Here is a 26716-nt window from a genome sequence, read left to right on the forward strand (position 1 = left end):
TGAGCAAAGAGGCAATGAAAGCTGAGTCTCCTTCTGAAACCTGCTTCTTAGGAAAGGTGGAAGAGACAGAAGTAAATGGAATAAATGAGGAAAGCATTCATAAAAGAAGGATCAAGCTACTTCTGAATCAGTTACACCATAAAAGCAAATAAAGAGGAGAGAGTAAATGTAAAGTTATAATTCTTTCTGTGACCAAAGTGTATTTTTAATAGGTTCATTTGTATTACAGGAAATATACAGTCATAAAGTTAAATTTTATCCAAAAATTGTTTCTTTTACCCTCCTGGACTTACTGATAGAAATACTTAATTATCTAGAAGTCTTATTTAAAGCAAAATAATTGCTTTACTTTTGAATTTTTAATATTCCTATTAAATGATTCATTCATCAATCAGCATGGCCTGCATCAAATGAAAGCAGAAGAATATGGTTATAAAAGGCTTGAACCAGATTTTCACTCATTCAATGTCCAAAACTAATTGGTATTCCATATAATTGAGTTTTTAATTGGTAGTGTTTTTATTATATTGCATACTGCCAAAAAATTATTTCTGTTCAAATAATTCTTACTTTTAAAAAACCAATACTTCATAGGAAAAATAAAATACAGAGAAAAATCTGCTTTTCTTCTAAAGTTAATTTATTTACTGACAATCCTTTTATACCTAGGTCTTCATGCTAATGATATTGGTCTTTGTCCTTTGGCTGTGAAGATCATGAATAAGCATAATTATTTTGCAAATGGAACTCTTTTAATATATTTAACCAGAACTGCGATGGCCACTCTGAGAATTCTGCCTGCTAAGCTTAATTTTCATTTTGCAAAACATGGACTAGGCTGGCCCAGCAAAGATGCTGAACCAGCTAAAAAAAACCCAAAAACAACAACAACAACAAAAAAAAACAAAGGCAGAGAGTTTTTGGACTGAACAAATGTGATAGAGAAGGCAGAAAGAGAAGCATCAAAATTGTCATATGGACATATAAACTAACATCTCAGTCTTGCACAATGGGATTTAACAGAGTTGATTTTACAAATGTAGACCAAAGGTGAAGATTTTTAAAAATATTAAGAAAGTAATATTATTATTACTACTGTGAATCCATAAAAAATCTCCCCTGGCTAAACAAGCTGGGAGAAACTTGCCATTTCTGAGAGTTAAAGTAAGAAAAAGAACCTAGATCCTTGCTGACTTTCTCTCCAGGTAAGTGAATGGTACTTCACACACCTCTGAATACATACTGCTTTTTTTTTCTCTTTTTTTTCTCCTGACAGACTTCCATAGAAGTATACAAAGCCTGCAATTAATTAATTCAAGATTTGGCCTAGAGTTACTATAATTATTTTTCCTGCTAAGCATACCACTGTTTCATGTAATTTGCATTATGCTTCATTTTGCATATTTTGGAGAGCTGACTGCTGAATTATGAGTGACAAGTCTAATTGCAGTCCCCAAGAAAATCAAGAGTCTTTCAGAAGGGAGCTGGCTGGAACCAAAAACACTTCTGTCCAAATATTTAAGAGATTAGTTTTTCTCAGATTAGTCACACACTGAAGACCAAATTTTTAAAGACGCAAGAAGAACCATATTGCAAATATTGATCAGAGTTACCACATAGAGTTTTCTCTTCTAGTGCATGTTATCAATAGTAAATATTTTACAAATGCATTTAAACACACTTTAGTGACACCCTGAAATGATTTACGAAGTGATGGTTTTCCTGGGGCTTTTATAGGGAATAGGATTTGCCCTTTTAACATCTGAAAATATTTTGATCAAAATACTGAGTCAATTTTCCACATAATATCACAGAGTTGCACATGATCTAGACATTGCCCCAATTACACTGAAGAACAAACCCATCAATTTTCTTGCCAGGAAATATAAAGTGCAGATGAGTAATCAGCCTTTTTCTCTCTAACATTTGCATTTTTCTACTGACCAAGTGCTGAGAGTCACTTTGCACTCTCCACATTTTCTGAAATATATTTGGCCTGTGGTACAACCTCTTAAATACAAAGGTTCAGATGCTTACTTAGATGGTAGCCAGTAGTAAAGTTTGCAAGAAATCCCTTCTCTGTTACAGTCTTGTCCGTCTGGAGGATCACTGTCATCTGGTTTGTTGTAGAGTAGACATCTGGCAGTGGGCCTTTCCCTGTGTAGACAGCTATTCACCAGGAAAAAATGAGTAAATTCATTTGGTTAATTTGTATTTCAAAATGTTTTGGGTTCAGAAGTGAGTACTGCCACCACAGGGATGTAGCTGCTCCCCCAAACCTAACCCCTATCAGACTGCCACGGTCAGAGCCCAACACCAGATTTGACCCCAACACTAATCAGCACAGAACAGTGATAAGGCTCAGCTAAGAGATTATCCATCTGTTTGTCCACACATGTAAACAGTCTGATTTACTGAGAAGTTCATTTCACACAGATTGCATGGAGAGCTGAGTGTGTGCAAATGTTTTGGAAACCTGATGTCACATAGAGTATGCTTTCTCAATTTTTCCTCTGAATTTCTGAGGCCCAAAAATTGTGAATTAAATGAGAGGAATTTAATTTTCTTGATATTATACCCATCAGTTTGCTCCAGCTGTCTGATTACATTCATTTTAGTACCCACTGCTGCTACTTGCCCAAAAGTAAGGAATCTGGTCCTCTGCCATCTCTGACTTCAACCATATCAACAAAATTTTCCAGATCAAAAACCTGAAAATGAAGCTGGATATTTTTTCCGTTTTCAGCATTCAAGTACCACACACCTGGAAAATAGTAACACACACAAAAATCACCTTTTCAGTAGTTATATTTGCTGTGCAATTTTCATGTTGAAGGGCTTTGTGGGGGGAAAAAGAAAATTCTCCTACATTTTTAATAATCACCCAAAAAATTAAGAAGTTGAAATCTTGTATTTAAAAGCTGTCAAGATCCAAAATTCTAGTTTCTCATTCTTAAAACACTTTTGAAAACTAATTTTAGGCTTCTATGACATATACACGTGTTTTTAATCATTCATGTCAGCTGTGAATTTCCCCAAAGTAGTAAAGATCATTCTTTTCTGACTGTGACAATGTGACAAATAGTCTTGTCATTTAAGTCTCTTTTGATAGTAAGATAACTTTTATAATCAGTCACAGAAGCCTGTCTTTCAAGTTAAAGCAGCTCTTTGCTTCTGTTTAGCCTATACTACCTCATATTTAATCTAAGTGTGGATACTATGGAAATCTTGTCAAGAAAGTAAAAAAAAAATACACATTTTCATGGAGTGAAAAGTATTTTCTCACTAGCAGAAATCTCATTTGGGAACTTGTGGAATGAATCCTGGAAATGTGAGCTGTATCTCAAGCAGAACAGAAATACAAAATGACAACTCTTATGATTACCATCCCAGTACAATTTCCCAGGATTGAAAGAATAAGAAATTAAAATTTCATTAAGAAGCAATGACAAAGCTCTCTTCCCTGCTTTATCCATCAACAAGACATAGTGTGGACCACCTAGAAGCATTCACTTTTGCCAGCTCTCGTTTAATCTAAATTGAGTATGTCAGTAGAATAACAATGTCTTCTCACTAGTATGTTAAGAAACACTCCATAGAGAGAGGATTCTTTACAAAATGAACATATTCTTTGCCTCTAGAAAACTTGAGCTATTTAACAGCAGAAGTGATGATATTAACCTGGCAAATGCACCAGATCATGGTGAAATGGGGACTTTCATCACCTTATGTACTGCTGCATTGACATAGAGACATTTGACATAATAGGCAGGATGGAATTGCCTGTCTGGGCCCATTCCATTGGATTATGCTTGTCTTCATCCCATTTTAATCAGTTGGCACGTGTTTCCTTAGCTTCCTCTCAGTACTATATAGAATGCAGTTAGAAGATCCCACTGTATACACCTCAGATTTTTTTTTTGTTTGTTTGACAGCATCTGAGTTGGAAAAGCAGATTTAGTATCTCTATTTTTGTATGGTTAAACTTCTCCTGAATATTTGGAGAAGAATGACTTACAAGAAGCTGAGTTAGGGTAATTGTTTGGAAAATTTGGAGAGCTGAATGTGCTGTTGGGCTCCCAGAGTTCAACTGGCACGCTACAGTCAGCTGAAAAAGAAAACATTTCAAGAATATAATTAACCCACTGTCTTATTTTTTAAATCTGCAGTAACAATAATAAATCTAAAGCTTTTTTTTGTCATCTAGTAAAAGTAAACTTTCAGAAAAAAAACCCACAAACCCCTACTGTTACCTTTTTTTCTTCAGGACCCCCAAACCTCCAACAGCTAAACCTTGTCAGTGGCTAAAACAGTCATTTGCTTTTTCCTTAAAACAACTCTTCTAGTAGGAAAGACCTTTCTCATAAAGATGTATATGTACTTACAGGTGAAAACTAATAACATTTCTGTAAAAGCAAATATTGTAGATATGTGTACACACATTACATGTACTCACAACATGACACAACTAACTGTACTTTATATATTCAATATTCTGTATCAATATATAATTTAGATGGTAGTTTACATCCCAAATATGTCATCTTCATGTTCAAAAAGCTTTACTTGATATTGAGAAATATAATTTATTTTCATTTTAGCCATTTAGCCATGACTGAACAAAACATGAGAATGAACTTTGGTGATTTCCCACTTTTGTTGCTCATAATTACTTCATTCAAAAATGAACAGTGGTCCTCCACTTGCTTCAGGAAATAGTAGTTAAGGCAAAACAGTTTTAGTTTTACTTTTTTTTTTTTAATATATATTTTATTCCTTGAATTTAAATTGTTGTGTGTTTTTTTGGTTGGGTTTTGTTTTTTTTTTTAATTATCAGACTTTAGCTAAACTTTAACTCTTTCCTCCCCACCCCTTATGGATCAAATTTGCATGCCACAATGTCAGACAGCATCTCACATTCTGAGCCCCTTGGTTGGGGATTGCATAATCAACAAGTCCTACCAAGTCTGAACCATTGAATCTCACTGGGTGAAAGCTCAAAAAAACCCCAAAAAACTCCCAAAACCAAGAAAAACTTGAACTCCCTCACAGCAGCCATTTTCTATAACTTTCTATTTCACCTAATCATTCCTGTCAAGAAAAGCAGAACTCTCAGGAAGGAAAAGGAACTGTTAACAATCTCATCCTGACTAATAAGTATATTATGTTTCATATGTTCCATATGGTTCACAAGGAGGATTATTTTCTATAAATACCATGAACAACAGATAAAGATTACATTGATTTTTTTGAATGGAATATTACAGTGTGGGAAATTTGATCTGGTGTTTACTACATGTAAGGTGCATTAGTGGTGATCTTTGTCTAGTGTGGAAAAATGAGAGAATAAATTGCATGTAGTCATGTCTTGAAATAATGTTTTAAAAATGTTTTTAAAATTTCTAGTGATCTTTAAAAATAAATTCATATGGAGTTATTCATACAGCTGTTATTCATTATAGAACCAAATCATAATCACTGCCAACAATCTTGGTTGAGCACAACAGATGATATTCTCAACACTTTAGAAATTATATATGACCTGTATCTCTGTACTTTGGCCAAAACTTCAGTTCATATTGACATACCTTAAGTCTTTTCCACACTGTTGTTTTTGTTAAAAGACAGATTATAAATTAACATGAAGATGAAAGCAATCTTTGTTTTAGATGAAAGTATAATGTGGCAGTCTTGTGCAAAAGACAAAAGCAAATAGGGCTTTCCCATGCCACCATCAAAAATATCCTTTTTTACATTTCAAGGAGCTTTTGTGGACTGTGAATGATGCCACTGACCTGTACTGAAGCTCTAATTGTAGTAAAAGAAATTGACTCAGCTCAAATTCTTTTATGTCTTGTTTATGGACGTGACATTTGTAGTGAAATCATTAGTGTTGGTAAGCTTGTACACATTCATCAAAGTAATTTCATACTTCTTTGAAGATGATTGATAACATCCACTTTTTAAAATTAGGTTACAGATAGCATGTTGTAGCATGTCCCAACAAAATTATGAGAACAAATTATTTTTTCTCCAGCAACACCTTAGACTGTCCTTCTGTATCATGGATCTCTTTAATCTCTTTCATAAGAGTTATAAACCATATTACCATGTCCCTTTTTTGAATGCTACAATTTTATGACCATGCATTGGATAGAGATCTATAGTTTGTTATTCCTTTGGTCTTTTTCAGAAGCATTCAGCTGCTGTTTACCACAGGGTTATTCTACCAACGATCATTAGTCTGGTGCTAACTTGCGAGGTGTGTTTACCCACAGCACCTGAAGGTCAGCTGGAGGGGGCAGGCATCAGCATCTCTACACAAAATTACTTTAATAAAAACTGCTATTGAATTCCAGAACTCATTTTGAGAAACTATGACTGAAATTACTACTGTTATTAAAATTTAATTTTGCTGACAGACACACCTTGTTGAACTTTACCTCCCCATGTCTCATGATGGAGCTCTAAAACTGCATTTTACTCTTACATTTAGATGTTTTTTTTCTTATCTGTCCTGATGCAGTAGATTTGGAGGTGACAGATTTGAGTTTATAATAATATTAGTATGCAGTGTTTCAACATGAATACAATGCACATGGTCTTACTATTATTTTAATTTGAGATCATTTTTATTTGCTATGTGTTGCCAAGAGAGAAATCAGCTGTACCTCGAAAGGCACTATAAATATAATAAGAGGCAGTCCTCTAACATGCTCAGTGTTTTTTTTTAATGATTTGAAAACATGTCTGAGTAGGGCTTTTGTAGAATTTTTTTCCAAAATTTTATCCACATTCAGAATAAATTACAAAGCAAGCCCTGTCAGATATTTTAATGATTTTTACACAAACTCTATTTATATTTGTATTGGTTTTTGCTTTCAATGTGCTTGGGCTTGTTTATCATCATATACAATCTTTCTTCTCTCTTTTATAGAAGTTATCCAGATTTATAAGGATGGTTAGAGGTATTGTCTCTGTTTCTTGCTGTTAGATTTTCCTGCTTAGCTTTCTGAAACTGGAATGTTTTGAGGAAGCTTAAACCTCTGTGCTTTCCTCCAAAACACTCTGCAGCTGGAAGGTTCTGGATCAAGCTGTACAAACTCTCTGGAACTCGATCTTAGTTTGTTATCCCAAAGATAACTTTATAATGCTGATGAGAAGTTTTACAAAAACTGAGTTGAAAATTCTGACCCACTCAGACACAAATGCAGCAATTGGAAATCAGCAGTGATTTAGTGTTTACTTACTAGAAACTGAAGGTGTGGTTGTAACAGTTGGCCTCACAGTTGGCTCTACATAATTGTCTTCATTGCACTTTCCCTTGGTCAGGCCAATGTCATCCACGGCAATGTCACTGGGACCACGCCTTTTAAAGGCATCAAAAATCACCTGAATTCAGGAAAAAAAAATAGAATTTTATGATTTAATGAACCATTTTCATCTTCCTACACTGTACCATTCTGTCTTTTCTTGAATGCTCTTATTTTCACTGTATTTTACACTGGTGCTACAGTCAGGGGAAGGCATCAGGGATGAGACAGAATTCCTCACAAAACACAACAGCACTGTGCAAATTGAGTGAATCATTCTAAGGAATGTAGTAGCTTCTTTATTTAAATGATGAATACAATTTAAAAATATCCAATACCTTTGCTTTATATATAAATACGTGTAATTTTAAAAACAATTCTGCATCACTCATCAGCCCAAACTTCTCTTGAACTAATGTCACAAACAAACTAAAAGTAATCTCATTTGTTCTTTACCATTCTTTAATATCCACAAATTTAAAGTAATCCTGCAAACAAGGAATTAGTGCTGGTGATATACAATTAGGTATAGCAATCTTCTTGAGATCATATGTGGTTACAGATTTCCTGGAAATCTGATGCAGCCAGCTCACAGATGCATTTATTTCCTTGGATGTTAAATGCATCTTTCTAGCAGTGCTTGCCAGAAATCAATCAAAACTACTGTAGCAGGGCAAACCATCCCAAATACCTATAAAAAGAAATTGTTTTCAAAAAGAGAGGTGCTGAAAGAATTGTCTGGAATAAATCTCCTCCTTTTGTTTACAGAGAAGTCAGTTGTTAATCGTGTGGTGTCAAAACCACTTCCATCTGTAGCACACTTTCAGTGGATTAATCTGTAAGCAATTAGTGAAAACACTAATTCGTAATCTGAAGCAATTTAAATTTAAATCTTTCCATGGCTAAATGCTTCACATCACCCTCACTATTGAGATTTTATATTCCACAGCAAATTTTGATAGGCTTTGAACACTCTTGTTTTGTGGAAAGCTTTCATGATAACATTCACTGTTCCTTCACAATGATCAGTTTTTCTGTTTTCTGAAATATTAACACTTTAAATTCCAGAGTAGAGAAAAGGGGCTGTGAGAATTCAAATGGGGATTCCAATCTTCTGCATGCTAACATTTATTTGATGCCAGGCATCGTTAAAAGACAATACATATTATCTTTGGAACAGTGGAATTTTACATTCATTTAACAGAAAACTCTGATATCAGTTGAGCTAAAATAAATGAAAAAAGAAAAAAAAAGCAGCTTAACAAACCTTAAAATCAGATGTTTCATTTAAAGTTACTTGTCCATAGTTCCAGTTGTTTCCATAGTTTCCTTCCTTCTCAAAAATGATCTTTTCCTGACCATGCCCATCACTTGTGCTAACTCTTAAACGGTAAACATTACTCCCATACATGAAATACCTAGAAGGGGAAAAGCATTTTGGTATTATTACAAAAAAGTCAAATTCCACGACAGAATGTCACTCTTTTTATTTTGCAATGCTTTATGAAATTAGGATTCATGTGAAGAAGGCATGAAAATAATATTAATTGTATGCTTAAATTACACCTGGAATTATAGACGCCTAGTTAAGCTTCATGACAAAAACCGTTTCAGGGATTCTTATTATCATTTTTTGTACAGACATGAATATTTGTCACAGGGTGAAAAAGAAAATGCATTATTGCTAACTGCAAAAGTCAAAGCAGTGAAGAAATTAAACTTCAGGCACAGAACTGAGACTGATTGTGGAAATCCAAACAGATCCAGGCTGGCATGCTGAGTGGGATTAATATTTTACATGACAGAAAGAACAAAACACAGGTTCAGGAATGATGCAACAATACCAAAAGCTTAGACAATACAGATCTGAAGGGACCAAAGGCAAACTCAGAATCCGGACTCGCTCTTCTATGACTCCAAGTCCAATGGGTGTTGAAATATAAAATCCTGCAAGATAAAGATCACACTTTAGCCAGGACAGAAGAACTTTCTTTTTAATCTTTTTTACTTATTGAATTAGAGTTTTTACATTTAAAATAACGTTTTAAGAACAGATAGTGTTGCATGATTTGGAAGATTCCTGACACAGTAAATGTGAGTGATTATCCCAAGTTATATTCATCAGTCAATATCATATTAAATTGAGCTTTTAAGCTTCTTGAATACCTCTCAGAACTAGATAAGCAATGGTAAACTCATCCTTTTCAAGTCAGCAGGAACCCTGCACTATAGTCAATGAAGACAGCAGTTCTCCTGGGTTCATAGAGATGTCTTCCTGTTTGATATAACTTGTGATTTTGCAGAAGAATTTCCTGACATTTTCATTATTTATACCCACATGACAATGGGAAATATGGATTGTATGTTAAGAGGGTGACAGAATGGCTATGTGAATATTTCATAGCAGGGTAAGGCATTATAAACAAACAAATCTCCCTTTATTTGTGAAATTGTGTTTGTAGCTTTTTCTGAAATAATTTGTTGCAGCTGGGAAGTTGAATTTCTTGTTGCCATAAGAGGCCAGGCCACAGAAGCACTGGGATTTGTCATAAGAAATGCAAATTAGGCAGCTTTGCAATAAAATTATTGCTTTATTCAAATCAAGGGTGTAATCTCATGTTTTCTTCTATCTATCTATCTATCTATCTATCTATCTATCTATCTATCTATCTATCTATCTACCAACCACATATATGTGCAAATACATTGATAGAATTTTCAAATGATTATAATGATAATGATATGAATTAAATTATATGCATTGTAATCTGTTATTCATACTTCCAGATTATCGAGGTTTTTTTTTTTCATGTGGGAGGGTGAAAGTCCTGAAAATTAATCTGAAATCTGAACCTGGTCTTTAATTTCCTCTGTTGATTCAGAGAGCATGCACTAAAATGTATAAGGTATCTGACTTAAGGAAAAAAGTTCTTCATCCAATCAAAAGGACAGTTCTCCTTTTAATCAATTCTCTGAGCATTCAGAATCAATTTTTGAATGTGTATTAAGTTCTTTACTTTTCAAGAACAGAAAAGACAAAAAAAGAAGAGTTTCACTGAATGTAAAACTTGATATTAATGATGCAATTTACTCAAAGCACTGGTCACAGAAATTTAAATATGCAACACAAGAGTAACATTGCACATAGGAATATTACATATGTCAGCTTAGACTTGGCACAGGGAAACAGAGAATACTTAAAATAGATTAATGTTTTTGCGAGAGATAAATCATTGTCAAGTGTTTTCTTAAGCAAATTTTACATTATTTCATCTGATTTGCATTCTAGAAACCAAGTAGGAAGAAAAAACGGTGTTCTGAAGATTGTTTAGAAAATGTGCATTTACTCAGAGAGGGGTGAATAATTTCTATCTGATAAAGTGCAAAATGCTATTTTTCTTTTCTCAGGAGTAACTGCTTACAGAATAATTTGCAATTTTTTCACTTATTTGTCACTGAATAAGTTTTATGAAAGTTTTGCATAGAATACATATAACCAGTGCAAAATCCAATTTGTGTTTCATCTGGTTTTAGCTGGACTGACAAATCAGCTGAGAAAGAGATTGTTTGGTTTTATTGTTGAAGCAGAAAAAAGCTTATGGAGTCTAACTCTGGTATAAGGATTGACGATACACTCAAAATCCAATTCCTATCAGTATTGACTCTTTAAATAAATTCCACTTTTGATATGACCATGCTTCCAGTTAAGTTATTTAACTATTAGAGTTACTGGAGTATTTGTGTGTTTGGCACAGTTGGTGTGTCTGTGTGCAGTAACTGGGGACAAAGATGCCCCCTGTCAACTGCAGGTCAACTTTATTTAAATAAAATTATTTTGTGACAACCATGAGGATGTCAGCAGTAGAAAGGGATGAAACAGAAATGATTTGCCTAATAATGCAATTGTAATTTTTTCCTCCTCAAGTTAAACATACAGGTCTTTGACCTATAAAATTTTTGTCCAATACAAATTCTTTTCTCAGATAAGGCATTTTGGTGTAGTAATTGAAATTTTTAGTACCTCACACTTAAATAATTTTACTTATGATTTTATTTTTTTCTTTTAGTTTTGATATATTTCCACAAGATGGCAATCAGTAGCATAAACATTTTGTCTGGTAGCCCTGACATTTTTATGGCAGAATAATATGACACCCTAGTAATATCACTATGAAGAATCCATTTTGCAGTGATATAAGCTAAACCAAGTTTTTCCTTTAAACTTTAAGCCACGTTTTTTGATCTTACCTGACAAGTTGCCAAATGTATGATCAAAGTCAGGACCACTCATCACGGGAAAGGTAGGACCCTGAACTCTTTCCCAGTCTGAATCATCATCTAAATCTTGTATCCAGAAACAAAAGCCTTCTTCAAAAGTGCAATTGATCTTCTCATAATCTGTGAATAAGAACTTCTTGTAAGTAAAAGATGACAGAATTACACAGGAAGGAGTGATGAACAATGGAAATTTTTAAATATATTTGTAAATCAGTCCACAGTGACTTAATTTCCTCTTTATGTAATGCAACAAAATTACTCAAACGTGTTGTTTGTAGTTGTTAACAAAACACTATTCTTGAAGTGTAGCCCTACATACTCTTGCACTCATTCACCAACCTTCATTTCTGATCCTTCTTTTCCTTTTTTTCTTTGCCAAGGCTGGATTGCTCCAGCAGAAAGGGCTCACCATTAGAGCAGAGTGCTGTGCTCCATGCCCCAGGGATGCCTCTTTCTTTCTTCCTTCTCATTTGCTCCTTCTTTGCCCACATGGCTTTGCTGCAGCATCCTCATCCCTTTTGCTCTCATGCCATTTCAGTGTCAGTCCCTGGTGCCTTGAAATGCAGGTCAGGCAGGGCTTGCACACGACAAGAACTTGCTGGCCCTCCAGATGCTTCCTGCAGCATATCCCATCCCAGCCACATTCCCTGTTCACCTCCTGCTCCAAATTTAGCAGCTAAAGAAACCTCACTTGTCCAATTACCAAATCATGAGTCCTATTCCTGTACTTTGTTACTGTGGATTTACCTCATCCAGACTTTTCCTAGGGCCTTTTTCCTATTTTGCTGAATTTCATGTCTAAATGTCGCTCTGAGTTTTTTTTTTCTTTTTAATAAAGATATTGTGGTCAGTGATTTCATAGTGTTGATTAGTGAACAAACCAGCTGAGAGGAATCTGATGGAGTTTTATTTACACAGATGAATTTTGTCAAACATCACCCTACTGCTAGACACAGGCTTCTAAACCTGTGAATGGCTTTATTGAAATAACTTATTGGATTTTTAAAACAGTATGAAATTTTTCAAAGTGGATCTAGTTATTGGTCTGAGGCTAGAAAATGCTGCTTCAGTTTCTACCTCCATTTTCTCAAACTGAAAATGTAAATTCACCAACATTTTGGGATAAAACAGAAACAAAAAAGCAAACACATGCATACACACAGAGAACACTTACTGTTTAGTTCACTCGCATTAAATGCTGTGTACGTTGCATTAAAGCCATTATAATTCTCTGAATAATCAGATATAAACTGTGCTGTAGCCTCATGAGAAAAAATGTAAATTGTTTCAATATTGGGCCCTGATAGAGAAGCTGAAAAAAAAACCAAAAAAACATACAGTCAGAGAGAAAATAATCACACACACATCAAAATTTCCAATGTTGTCACAAAACCACAGTGGATTAGCTTACAGAGTCTTAAGGAATAATTTTCCTGTTGTACTGTGATCCTGCTACAATAGCTTCAAACCCTTGAAGCTTTTTGCTGTTTGGCTAACATATAAATATTCTGGATATTCCATCTCTCATATCCACCAATATGGGCATTAGCTAGTCTTTTACCATTTCTCATTCCCATTTTCTACCTATTTCCAAAAACAAGGATAAATAATAATGTATCTTTCTGACCTATCTTCCTAAAGTCTATCTTCAGTATGTGTTTTCCACCTCTGATGGAATTCAGCTGTATGGACTGAATCTGGTGAAAAATGGGTTAAATCTCAGTTTTCAGAGTAGAATACAGAGACTGAGATAAAGTATCAGCAGTATTTCAAGACAAAAACAATGCCATATTTGTAAAGATTTCCAGGAGGTTTCGTAGCACTTCTCCTACCAGTTCATTTTATGTTACTGTGTGTGATATTACAGGAACTTCTGACAATGTATTTCCAATTAAACATGGAACCCACAAGACCATGAGGCTGATGAAGTTATCAAGATCTTTCAAATAAGATCTTGAAAAACAAGTAGAAATTTCATAATGTGTAAGGGTTTAATCTGGTCAAATTAAGGGCAGACAGGAATACTGAGATTAATTTTCTAACAGGGCAACTTCAGGCAGATCCAATCTTCCTCTTAAACATACATGTGCAGCTTTTGATACCTCAAAATGCTATTAGATTTTATTAATGGAAAAGTATTATTAGATGAATAAAAAACTTACCTCTTAAAGTCTTGTTTTGTCCTAATCCTTCAAAAATACTCAATACATCTGCATATGGCTGTGTTTCAAAAGAGGTGAAGTTCAGTTTAATGGACAGCCCTTGAGGCACTCTAAGGCAACAAGAGAAACACAAACCTGAAAATCTATTCTTTGGCTTCAGTAAAGGCATTGAAGTCATTGAATACTTGAATTATAAATTCAGAAACAGCATGAAATTGTATTAATCAAGATTAATAATCAAGATGATCTATTAGTCTAACTTTAAGCTTGTAAAATTGACAAAGGAAATGAGCCTAAACCTTTTGTAACAGTGTGTGTACACCTTTATGCGCTGGAGTTAAGTATATTCCAGAAACAGAATGTTCTGAAATCTAGAATGCAATAATCAGTTCTAGAAGACTTTTTTCTTTTTTTTTTTTTTTCGGATGGTTTTGGCTGGGTTTTGCTGTTGTCTGCATCTCATTGAATTGCAATCACTTTTTCATACATGTTACTCTTAGATATCTCACTGCTCAGGCAGACTTCCCAAAGCCAGAAGAATAGTATCAAGATATCAATATTAACACCAAGATATCAAAATCTATCTCCTGAAAGTCCAAAACACTGTCTCTTATGACAAAACCAGGAATTGCATGCAGATTTGATAATCTCAAACCCACTCTTTGGAAAGTTGTTATAAATCCAAACCGTCAAATGCAAAGTTTAATGACAGAAGTCACTTGAAATAAAGCATAAAAATTCTTGGTCTTATTTTGTTATGTTATGTTCTATGAGTAATCTGTATTTAATTTGTTCTTTCATTTCCTTTCCACTGGACACATATGGCAGTCCAAATTCTAAAACACTACTGTCACTATCAGCTTAGCTACCACTATGTGTTTATTTTTTTTGGAATTGAGAGACTCAATTAAAATAAGATTTCAACAGCAATCTGCTGATGCTTATCAGTAATGATTAGTAGAGAAGCAAAAACTTAGATTTTTTTTTTTTTTTGGTTGATGTTATTTTATATTTCTCCAGAGGGAAGAAATAGCCTTGGTTAGAAAAGAGTAAACATATATTTGAAAGGTTCAGGAAGCTAAAGTTTCAGGGGAATATTGAACATATTTCTCTTTTAGAAGGAGAGAGATTGGATCTTCATTTGGAGTTAAATGGCCTGAAAATGTGAAAGCTCTTCCTAAAGATAATGGGGAAATATTTCTAGACAAAGGCAGGCACAAGAAAAATCCAATCTCGGATGTATTATAGGTAGCCTGTTAATACATTTTTATAGCGATAATAAAAAATGTAGGCTGCTGGAAAACCCAAAAGGTTCCCTCATGGAAACAACTCTGAAAAAAAGACAAAATTTGAGTGCCACTTTGAATTTCTTAGGCCTTTACTCTCAGTGTTGCCAGGTTTTTTCAAAGCAGGTAAGTGGAGAATAAATTCAGATGGTTGTTTTTGTCATTTTTCAATCTGTAATTACCCATATCTGCAGAACCTCAACTGTAATATTTGCAATTACTCATGACTCTTTCCAAAATGAAGTTTTTTATTAGCTACATACCTACAGATATCTACCTAATACAATGCTTCTTGCAGCCATAGCAGCACTTGGAGGAACATGAACAGTTCAGAAAGAAGGAGGGCTCTTGGGCCATGTTTATTTACTGTCCTCAAATTCTGCAATGCCATGAAATGAGGAACAAGGCAGACATACTCTGAAGGAAAAAAATCCTGTTCTTTTCCTGGGACACACCTGTACTTTAAAGCCAGGTGTTGTCAGTAATTACTGGTGTACAGTACCACTGACGATGAGAAGGAAAAAATGTTCTAATGGATTTCAAGGTGAAGATGAAAGTTCTAAACAAAATCAAAGCCCAGCACTTTCAAAGGAGCCTTTAGAATGAGAATTCCAAACCTTTTCCAATTTTAAAGCCCATTTCTTAATCTCTTTTCAAATCTTTTGCCAAATTAATATTTCTCAGGATCAAAGAGCAAGCATTGTTACACAGAATTGTACCATAATAAGAATTACTGCCTTTCAAAGCAGTAAGTTCTGAATTGGCTGTCATAGGAAGGATTTTTAGGACTGTTTAACTCGTGATCATTTAATTTTTTTAGATACATAGTTTTTGATGAGATTTATCATATAATGTGGCTGCCTTTTTTCTCCCTGGCCTGGGTATTGGACTTGGAGAGTCAAAATCGAACAGTTGTCCCTGTCTGCAGGTATATATCCTTGATTAAAAAAATCATCCACCTCTTGTGTCTAAGGCTTAAAAGGCATTTGGTGCTATTATATTAAATTTCAACTATGCAATTCTAAAACCTATTCCTAAATTACACAGGTACACAGGCACATCTTAACTCACAGATGAAACCTTTACACTTAGGTGACAATAGAATTCTTGAAAATTCTTTCTGGTAAGCAAGATTTACATCATGCAAAGCCATTACCTGAAGACCACTATTTAATATAATCCTTTGGGAGAAAAATAAATCTTGCAATTATTTAATTATTTTTAGTTATGTGATTTATTTTGAACTTACACTTATGTTTCTCTGGATGTATATAACACACAAGATTTCCCAAAATTGTACCTAAGAACTTTTGTAAGTGGAAAAATTATTGATATAGTTATGGAGCTTATGTATTAAGGTTTTTAAAGAAAAGTTACATAAATATAAAGGAGAAAATGGTATTACATATTTTCTAAGCTGGTGTATTTGGGAATAAAAGCAAAAAGCGTAAGACTATTGAGCAGGAAACAAGATCACCTCATAATAAACAAACATTACGTATAAAATTATTGGAAAATGGCTTACACTATTATCCATTGGCAAACAATGTTTTCATTATAGGGGTTTGGATAATTCATAGAGTGAAAGAACCCAGAGGAACCAGTCAACATGAATTTTCCATCACAAACTGCAGCTGTAAAGATATAATGAAGAACATTTATCAGAATGACATTTGAAAAACAGAATCAGAGCCAAAATGTGGGTGACCCTGGATATTGGTTTACATGGTTTACCTTGGAACTGCTTTGTAAGCAACAATAGGAAGACAAAGTAAAATATGCTTCAGCTTATTCCCATGTCTAATTGTTATTTCATCTCAAAGTATAATATCAGAAGAAAATCAGTACAGAAAATTCACATTCAAATTAGACATAATGCAACTAATCCAAACTAGTCTAAACCAATCCAAATAACTCAAAACCAGCAACAGGATTTAGCTAATTCAATTATTTCTTTCATTTTACTCTATACTTTTATAAAGAAACAGGATCTTGCCTTATCAGTTCTTATCTACAGTTTCTTTAAATCAGAAAACTGTGTTTGTACTACCAGAGACAATTTAATATCATGTGAATAAAAGCAAAAGAGGATATGGTTGACTATTGTTATCTCTACATTTATGAGTTTCCTAGTTCCTTGCTCCATATATTACTGAGTACTTGAAGAGATAAGTGGATCTCCCAAGTTTCCTGCCATCTATTGAATTCATTCAGCTGAGGTAAATGTCATTTATCATAATTTATTTTTTCAAAGGGCTTTTAGTAGTTTTGTTTCCTTGGTGTTGGTACTCCATTCTATGAAAGTTCTTCACTTTACAAAAGAAGGAAGATTAAAAAAAGTATTTTTAAGCCTCAGCAATATTGGAAATGATAATTCATGAAGAGATTTTTTTTATTTCAGCAGACACAGAAGAAGTGCTGAGGGCTTTGCTTCATCTCTTGAACATTTTGTTAGGAATCTGTCTAGTGATGTTTTCTCTTCAGTTGTACAAAAAGTATCATAGAGCTTTCACATAAGGATAAAATCAGTACCACACAAGATTATCTGGAGAGGTAAGGACAAGTTCATCGATTTGAAGTAGATGATCAGAAATTATACACAGCTTTTAATTTCAGAAATGAAATCACACTGATAATGATGGTCCGAATTACGAATAACCAATCATATTGAAAATTAAATGGGAATTTAATTGAGCATAGGTCTCCTCTGGGAAAAGATATATAAAAGAATAAATTGAGGCTCCTTGTGTGTTCATTTTATAAGTGTAAAATTCTTCCTGCCTATCACTGTAGCAAACACAAAATAAAAATGAAGGTTTTTTTAGGTAGCCATACATGATAAATAAAGATTGTGCAGAATGAACTTTGCCAACATGCCTAATGCATGAGTTGAAATAGAATCATATTCCCTCTGGTAATCTTTGAGAGAAAAACAGAATACATAGATTTTAAATGCATAGAAGGAAAAGGTCCATGAATTATAGTTATTACTCTATATTAGCCTTAGTCCTGGGTATTGTTATAGAAGTACTTTTTCTCTCCACTTTAAGTCACATATTTCCTGTCATTACAATGAGAAGGAGAAAATCAGAGTGAGAAGGAAAGCACCCAGCTTGTTATCAATGAAGATTATGAAAAAGTGGTACTGTTAACAAGTAAGACATAATCTTATCTAAGAGGAATCTTACAGTATGGACAACAATAAAGAAGATAAGGGTATTGTTCTAATAAAATCAATGACAAGTGTTTGTTTGCTCATTCATTTCTGTTAGAATCACAGAATGGGTCAGGTGGGAAGGGACCACAATGAGTCCAACCTCTCTGCTCGAGCAGGGTCACCCCAGAGCACACGGCACAGGATTATGCCCAGATGGTTCTGGAATATCTCCACTGAGGGAGACCCCACACCCTCTCTGGGTGATCTGTTCCAGTGCTGGTCACTGCACAGTGAAGAAGTTCTTCCTCATGTTCAGGTGGAACTTCCTGTGCATCAGTTCCTGCCCTTTGCCTCTTGTCCCATTGCTGGGCACCCCTGAGCAGAGCCTGGTCCATGCTCTGACCCCTCCCTGCAGGCACTGACAGACACTGATGAGGTTCCTTCTCAGGAATCTCCTCTTGAGGCTGAACAGCCCCAGCTCCCTCAGCCTTTCCTCATAAGAGAGATGCTCCAACCCCCTATTGTCATGATTATTCTTATATTCTTATTGTTCTCTTATATTTTTTCCTTATCTCTTAAGAGACAGTGAGTAAATTCAAACAGGACAGCAAGACTCTGGAAAAGGTCCTTAGGTTTCCTCTACAGAGGAGCAATATCCAGTGCTTCATGTGTCAGGAAGGAGCAGGAAGAGAGCAGGGACTGGTCTCTCCCTAGAGAACCTCTCAGTGCAGCTGTGGTCAAAGATGGGCAGCAACATAGGAGTTATTCCATTTTGCCTCTTTCTGGAGCCCAAGGAAAAGCTGCAGTTCTCCTAAGGAGACAGGAGATATCCTATGTAGGAACCCTTTCCACCCTTTCCAAACATGTATCTTGCTGCCTACTTCTATGTACTAAAGTTCCATACATGGGACTTCATCCTGTTAGCCTTGAACGTCAAGGAGAAGCTCCCCAAACTGCTCAAATCAAGCCCACATATTTCACTTGACAGGACCTTTCTCTGCCAAAGGCCAGTTCATTACTTTCTGATTAATCTCTCTCAGTGCTGTAGTGGTGCTGTGAGGAGGGTAATCACAAAATGATAGTCTAGACATGTAATAACTGCAAAGAGTCTGCAGAAACCCCTCCTGGGATCAGCCTCCAGTCTCCCTTTCTGTACCCTACGTGCTACATGGCTGCTTTACAGCAATGCCAATCATTATTAGTAGCTGCTGTTCAGACTTCACATTTCTCTAGAGACCCTTTCACTGAAATTGCTAGCTAGCCTTTTGTTACTGCTCTGCATTTGCAGAGCCAGAAAGAAATCTTTCAAGGTAATTTTAATCAATAAAACAAATATAAAAAGGGTGTTTCGTTGCCTGAATCTCTTCTGAGAATGAGATTTTACTGAATTCTCTCTAATGTGGAAAGAGATGACTAAAATTCACTTTTTAATCCTATCTTTTTAGACCATTGACATTATGAAATCATAAATACGAAAGGGAATAACAATCAAGATGAAAAACAAACCAAGTTTTTTTTAGAGGACAGCAGCTCTTTTGTGTGCAGGAGCACGTGTAGCGTGAATTATAAATTGGTCATGAATCTCATTGTGAAACTCTAAAGAACTTCTGAAAATCTAAACAATTTCAGCTTGCATAGGTTTAGATCACATATTAGGAAAAACTTCTGGATCAGGTTGCTCAGAGACTGTATGGATGTCCAGTCCCTGTAAGTGTTCAAGGCCAGGCTGGATGGAGCTCTGAGCAACCTGATCCAGTGGAAGGTGTCCCTGTACCTGGCAGGAGGGTTGGAATAAGATGATCTTTAAGATTCCTCCCAACCCAGGCCATTCTGTGATTCTGTGATGGTAAGTAAAAATCATCCATGTTATGAGATGTATAATATCACTTTATGAATATAAGGGTCTACATTTTTCTTATTTAACAATACCTAAAATTAAAAAAAATTTAAAAATTAAGAAATATCCCCAATAAGATAACTGTCTCAAAAAATTGGAAGTATGTTATTAGAAATTAATGATTGAATAACTTCTTGGGGTTAGGTTACTTAATGCTTTCCATAGAACTAAGGTCTAGCTGAACTTTAGGACCTTCTGATTTCCTCAACTGTAGAAGGACCAACTCAGAGCTAATAATTATTATGATCCAGCTAGATGCAGCTGTTATGATAAGTAGACATTCTATGTGTTTCAGTGGATATACTACAGTAGTATACTGAAGTATACTACTGATGGATATTTTCCTCAAAATGTCCCCTTCTGAGCTGACTCCAGTCAGAAAAAAATGTAGGTAATGAGCAGAGAATTTCTTTTTTTTTCTTTTTTTTTTTTTTTGGTCTGAAGAAAATTGCACGTGACAGAGAGGTTCAGCCTGTCACAAACCTTCAGGATCAAGCTTTTGGGTTCTTTGAAAATATAATTGGTCTTTTACTTGCTTGTTTGTTTTTAGAGCCCATAATTTCACATGTTTCTGAAAGCCTGAAGCAGACTGCCCTCAGTGTTTTCTTCTCCTCACAGCAGAATGGAAAAAAGCTTTCCAGATTTCTAGCACCAAATTCTATATTTAAACAAACAAACAAACAAGCAAGCAAAGAGAACACTCAGGGAGGTAATTGATCCCATTGTTCCTAAAACATCTGCAATGTTCTCTTTGCAAGACAACTTGATAAACTTTTAGCTGAGAGCTGAGGCTGTGGAGAGCAGTGCAGGCAGCATTAACCTGCATCCCTCCCCAGCAAAACTGCAGAGGAGTTTGGTAAGGAGCACTGCAGTCAAATCCCTTGGTGCAAAAGGTTTCTTGGGGAAATCAGGAAGTCAGATGGAATCACAGAGTAGAATCACCCAGGTTAGAAAAGACCTCCAAGGTCACTGAATTCAGCCTTGTCAGCCAGACAGCTCCAAGGATGGTGACTCCATCACCTCCCTGGGCAGCCCATTCCAATGCTGGGCAAGCATTTCTGTGAAGAAATTCTTCCTGATGTCCAACCTGAATGTCCCCTGGCACAACCTGAGGCTCAGTTCTCTCGTCCTGTCGCTGTTTGCCTGGGAGATCAGCCCAACCTGCCCCTGGCTCCACCCTGCTGTCAGGGAGTTGCACAGGGTGACAAGGTGTCCCCTGAGCATCCTTTTCTCCTTGCTGAGACCTCCCAGCTCCTCCCTTGGCTTGTTCTCTAATTTCACTGCCCTTCTCTGGATTCTCTCCAGCCCCTCAATGTCCTTCATGTGAGTGGCCCAGAAATGGACACAGTGCTGGAAGATAACACAAAGGCAAACGAACTGACTTGCACTGCAGGATAAAAACTCTTTATGCTAAATTCCAATGGGGTTTCAGTTTGGGAGTTCCACAGAATCACAGGTGGGTTGAGGTTGAATGGAACCTGTGGGGGTCATCTGGTCTGAACATTGTTTGATATCACTGATGCAAATCTTCATGTTAAATTTCTATACTATGTTGTAATTTACATATTATTTATGTTATTAATATTTTTACAGCAAGCAACAAATCCTGTAACTTTATATTAAAATGGAAAGACTCTTAACATTTCAGTATTTGGCAAGCTTAGTCTTCATTACTGAGATTTTTACATAGCATTGTTTCCTCTTGTAAGATAAAGATTATAAAAATCACTCTTCTTATTGTTTTTAGTAGAGTTGATTTGGACTTCACTGTGCAGTTTATTGACCATAAACCATTTACAAACTACTGGCAGTGTTAAGCATATTTTAAAAGACTGATTTACAGGAGTTTACATTCTTACCACATCTTTTTTCAGATTCATCTGAACCATCTGGGCAGTTCAAGACTCCATCACAAAAGAAATCTTCACTAATGCAGGTTACACCATCAGCACAGAGTTCAGCAGGTGGCGAACACTCAGCTGGAATAATAAAGATGACAGCAATAACAGCACAACAGTAATGCAGTCTCACTACAAACGAAAATTGACTTACCTCTGGTTGCTTTACCACAAATCAAATCAACCTCTCTATTATGTTTTACAAAACTGCATTTTTAGAAGCCTGGAATGAAATATCACATACTGAAGAGATAAATTTGGCACAGAATAGAGAGAGTTCTCAGAAGTGAAATAGTTTTTGAAACTAAGAAGTAAGGCTGGAAGAAAATGTCTGTGAATTCCTTTCTTTTTCTGCCTTTACACAAAGTACTTTATGCAATATTATAAATGACATTTTACAATTTCTTATGTTAAAATAATGCAAGAAAATTGCGCTTTTGTTTAAATAACAGTAAAAAAATCTCTGGGTTTAGGCACATGCAATTTAATTTATTTCTTCAACTTTACCACATCACACTGGTGCACCTCATCATGTTAAGGAATCTGATTTTTTAACCAGCATATCCTTAAAAAAACCCCAGCCTTTAAGACTAGATTCTGAAACATCAGAATTATCAGAAGCCATATTCTTTGAAGATTTACAAATTAAATGTGTAAGTTAAGAGTCAATTTCTCTTAGAAGAATACATGGGAAGATCCTTGAAATTATAGATCTTACTAATAATATTTTCCTTGAGCATAAATGTTCATCTGCTGCAAACAAACTCTTTTAGTCTTTAGAGAGTTTTGGTCTCAGACATCTGTAGAATTCAAGTAGGTCCTTTAATTAGAGTGTACAGAAATATGCAGCTAAAATGAGCTACTAATTTCAAAATTCTTTAAATTGAATTAAATTCTATAGAAGTATTCAAGCAGTTACTTGTCTCTTCTTCAATAAATGCTTACAGAAGAAGGTCAACATTTCTGATGTAAGAAGGAAAAATTGTAACCTGTAAAATTTCATCTTTTTCTTCTATTGTTTTTAATAGAGCTGTTAGTTCTGTAACAAATTAAGTATGATATTGTATTGTTGGTCCCAGACTGACATTGATATGGATGTATTGTAGCATTTCAAAGTGCTTTACAGAGAACTCTCTGTGTTGGCAGAGCAAATATTACAAAGTCAAAAGATTTGCCATTTTGCATCCAGCTGGAAATTAAAATGAACCAAACATATTCCAGTAAAGTGTTGGAGGTGACACAGAGCCAGTGAATGAATTTCCACAGATGAGCAGAAACAAAACTGTGAATTCTAGACCCAGAGCAAAAATTCCAACCAATAACCCAGGAAGAGATTTTTGCACAAGCCCATCAGGCAAGAAATCATTGTTTACATACATGATCAATTCTAGGGTTATTCAACTCAGAACACTAAACAGCACTGCCACCTCCTGGATTGAAAGAAATCAACTTTTCCTACTAAAACATTCTGACTTCTTTTTAAAATGGTAAATTACCCTAAAGAGTGCTGTGTTATATTCAATTAAACAAGTGCAGCAAACGCATAAGACTTGAAAATATTAGATTGTTTGTAGATACCATATGTATCACCATGTAAGAAGGTTGGAGAATGTTTTCAAAGATTCAAACATCTTCAGCTTTCTGTCCATTGGAAGTCACGCTTTGCTATCAGTTTTCTTATTTTATTTTATTTTCCTCATAAAAGTCAAGAAATTATATGAAAAAGAGCAGTTAGTATTGGTGTCAATGTGGGCATCAACATGCCCAACACATTTTTGTAGCATGCACAGTCTTAGAAGTCCCTTCTCTTTGAAGAGGTCTCCTTGGCCTAAGGTAAACCTGCATATCCTGATTTTTTCAGGAATGGAACACAAGGATTGAATGCTGTGAGGAGAGGCTGTACATGAGCAGTGCAATTTTGTGATCTCAGATTGTTCTGTGTAACCTCCCTACTCCTGCACATGCAGAGTTACTCACCCACTGTTGCTGAGGACTCGCTTGTGGTGAGTAGTCCTGAATCTGCACAAACAAAACTCAGAGTTAAAATTGTACTTCTTGCTCTCTGGGAGCACCTATATGGTTGCTTGGGCAGAATTAAGCAGCAGTTAATCTGCTTTTATATCTTCATTATTTGTTCCCCACACTCCAGGTAATGATATGGTAGAGCCAGCTTGAGTGGCTTGGTCATGAAGCTCAAATGTCACAATAAATATAAGAAAAAAATATGTGAAACCCAAATGTTTCAATAACTTCAAAAGATTTCTTTCCTCCCGCCCCTCCCCCTAAACAGGAGCAATGCTTTCTTGTCTTCCCCTGTAAAAGTTCTGACCTGAAGTTGGTGTCAGGGAGCTTGTAATTAAACTCGTGGGACCTGTTTAAACAAGAAAAGTTATGACAACTTCAGCATTAGTACTAAAAGGTAAATGTATGTTTTCTGACAAAGAGCATTGCTCTACAAATAAATTAGGTGCCTCAAACATATCTAGTATTTGTCTATTTACATACAGATGTGTATATGCATACTTGTATGTGTATATATTTACTCATGAGCAAATGCCTAGGTAAATAGAAGATTTGTATTAGTGATTGTAAACTACAAATCATTCTGGGAAAACTGAATGTGTATTTGCAATTGTTCCAACAAAATTTCCACTTAATTGAGGATGCACCTGGCATTTCCAGCTCCCAAATGATCTTTTTTCTTTACCTCCCTGAATTTGCTTTAGCATCCCTATTTACTCTTTTTGCTTTCTAAATTAAGACTCAGATATGTGAGTAGGATGATGATGTCTTCAGCTGGAAACAATCCCTGTACTGGATCCTGTACCTCAGTTTATAAGGTGAAGGGTCTGAAGGAATAAAGTGGAAGATGCAGTAAGGGTTTCCCTATAGTTTGTCACCCATCAGTTTTGTGGGCAGAAGCTGCTGACCACTGGCTGTCACCAGCTCACTTTTGTTAGATACTCGTGCTCTCCCAGACCTAGTGCACAAACTTGCAGGAGGATTTCCTACCAATTTTTCATCAATACATGCTTTTTTAGCCATTACTATTAAGCTAAATAAGGCCATTCTGGTTACTGTGAATTCTGTGTCAGCAAATTTAGGGACACAGTTTCTTTGGGAGAGAGCGATTAACATGTCTGTCTTTACAATTACTACGGGATAACCAATTTAGATGGAATTAAATGTTCCAAGACATAAAACATAGATGCATGCAGGAGCCAGCAGCTCTAAAAAAAAAACCAATTATCAGGGAGCTGCATCTTTAAGATATTTAAAAAATTGTGGTTGCTACAGTCATTCCTAAAAGTACATGCACAAGTTGACAGCAAAATCCCTAAAGGAAAACACAGGACAGCGGCAGAAGTAGCAGTGATATAAGCAAAATTTCTAACTAGCAAATCTCATTAAAGTAACAGGTTGAGATGGCAAAGGAAGTTTTTAGGGTCAGCAGAGCCATAACCCTGCATCCTGTAAATGTACTCAGTATGGAAAAACATGGGTATATTACGACATTTGGACTGAAACAGAAAGAACAAGGAAGACAATATTAACAAAAATACAAAAAATTACCTCAAGCAGACCCAAGGGATAAGAAATTCATATCAGGAATATTATTGCCATTCCACCCTTGGGTGCTGACAATTCCCAACTCCCTTCCCCTTTCCTTATGAACTTCCTTCAATCTCGAAATTTTTGTTTGAGGATGATTTGTAACATAGAACTTAGGACCAGGGGATCATGAAGATAGAATACCAGAAGAAGGGACAGATAGGGGAAAAAACTGGATGTTAGCAGTTTAAACTATCTTTGGGAATAGACTATAGTACTTGCACACTTTGGACTGTACACGTTAGCAAGCCTGTAACCACATTAATAACTCTTTCATTGCTGTGGCTGTAATTAGAATACCAATAAATATTTTTTTCCTATATTCATAGGGGCAGTTGTTTAGCTTCTGGTCTGGTACCCTGCCCTGGAGAGTTTGTATGTGATAATTTGCATGCAGTTTGTGTGTGACTACCTGCATCTAGTGCTATAAAGCACTAATTGAATTGTTTATCTCTCTGGCTGACTTTTGGCAGATTTGTGAGACCGGGGAGTTTTGTCTGCTCCATGTCTTATCATTGCAAAACTTCTAGGGATAGTGGAAGGAAAATCTGTCTGTCAACATTGCTTAGTAAATCAATAACCACAACATGAGAGCAGGACTCCCCAGCCTGATCTACCTCCCTAAACTTGCAAAAACTTCAGCTTGCAGCTCAGCTGGTTAACTGAGATCAGCTTTTGGTTTGATACCCTAATTAAGCTCCTATGGATTTTGTACAGACTTCAGATCACTCTCTGCTTTCTCAAACAGTCAGAAATGGTGAGAGCAGCTAATTATCACTGAATGGACCCTGGCAGTCAAGCCCCAGCTGCAGCCAGGGCAGCTTTACTAAGCTATGTGAGCTGAACAGTAAGTCTTATTTTCCTTCATCTTGTACTGGTAACAAAAATTACTGCTTGTTTTGTGAAAGATACTGACCTGAGGAGGTTAAAGGCGTCACTGTAGTAGGATTTTCACCAGCTACTGGAAGAAAGCAAGTTCATTGTAAACTTCTTTTATAGCACAGTGTCTACTTTTAGATGACCAAAATAAAGATTTAAAGGAAATTGGCTGTGGCTATTTCTCATTGAATTACTGTCAGTGCCCTGCTTCGCTCATCCTGTTCCAAATCTTTT

The 26716-nt window shown here is 35.6% G+C and overlaps 1 protein-coding gene across 1 annotated transcript in view; it reads right to left on the reverse strand.

The window, feature by feature from the left end:
• Positions 1 to 26716, reverse strand: part of TMPRSS15 (transmembrane serine protease 15) — a 50834-nt gene that overhangs the window by 17135 nt on the left and 6983 nt on the right. The window contains exons 6-19 of the mRNA XM_033086539.1: positions 26520 to 26564; positions 24321 to 24362; positions 23969 to 24010; positions 21953 to 22072; positions 16565 to 16673; positions 13754 to 13863; positions 12766 to 12903; positions 11562 to 11711; positions 9158 to 9260; positions 8581 to 8731; positions 7251 to 7392; positions 4019 to 4108; positions 2639 to 2764; positions 2038 to 2169 (exon numbers count right to left, since the gene is read on the reverse strand). Of these exons, the coding sequence (XP_032942430.1) occupies positions 2038 to 2169; positions 2639 to 2764; positions 4019 to 4108; positions 7251 to 7392; positions 8581 to 8731; positions 9158 to 9260; positions 11562 to 11711; positions 12766 to 12903; positions 13754 to 13863; positions 16565 to 16673; positions 21953 to 22072; positions 23969 to 24010; positions 24321 to 24362; positions 26520 to 26564 (1500 nt within the window). The remainder of the gene's footprint in view (positions 1 to 2037; positions 2170 to 2638; positions 2765 to 4018; positions 4109 to 7250; positions 7393 to 8580; positions 8732 to 9157; positions 9261 to 11561; positions 11712 to 12765; positions 12904 to 13753; positions 13864 to 16564; positions 16674 to 21952; positions 22073 to 23968; positions 24011 to 24320; positions 24363 to 26519; positions 26565 to 26716) is intronic.

The sequence above is a fragment of the Catharus ustulatus genome, chromosome 2 (genome assembly GCF_009819885.2).
Source record: "Catharus ustulatus isolate bCatUst1 chromosome 2, bCatUst1.pri.v2, whole genome shotgun sequence".
NCBI lineage: Eukaryota > Metazoa > Chordata > Aves > Passeriformes > Turdidae > Catharus > Catharus ustulatus.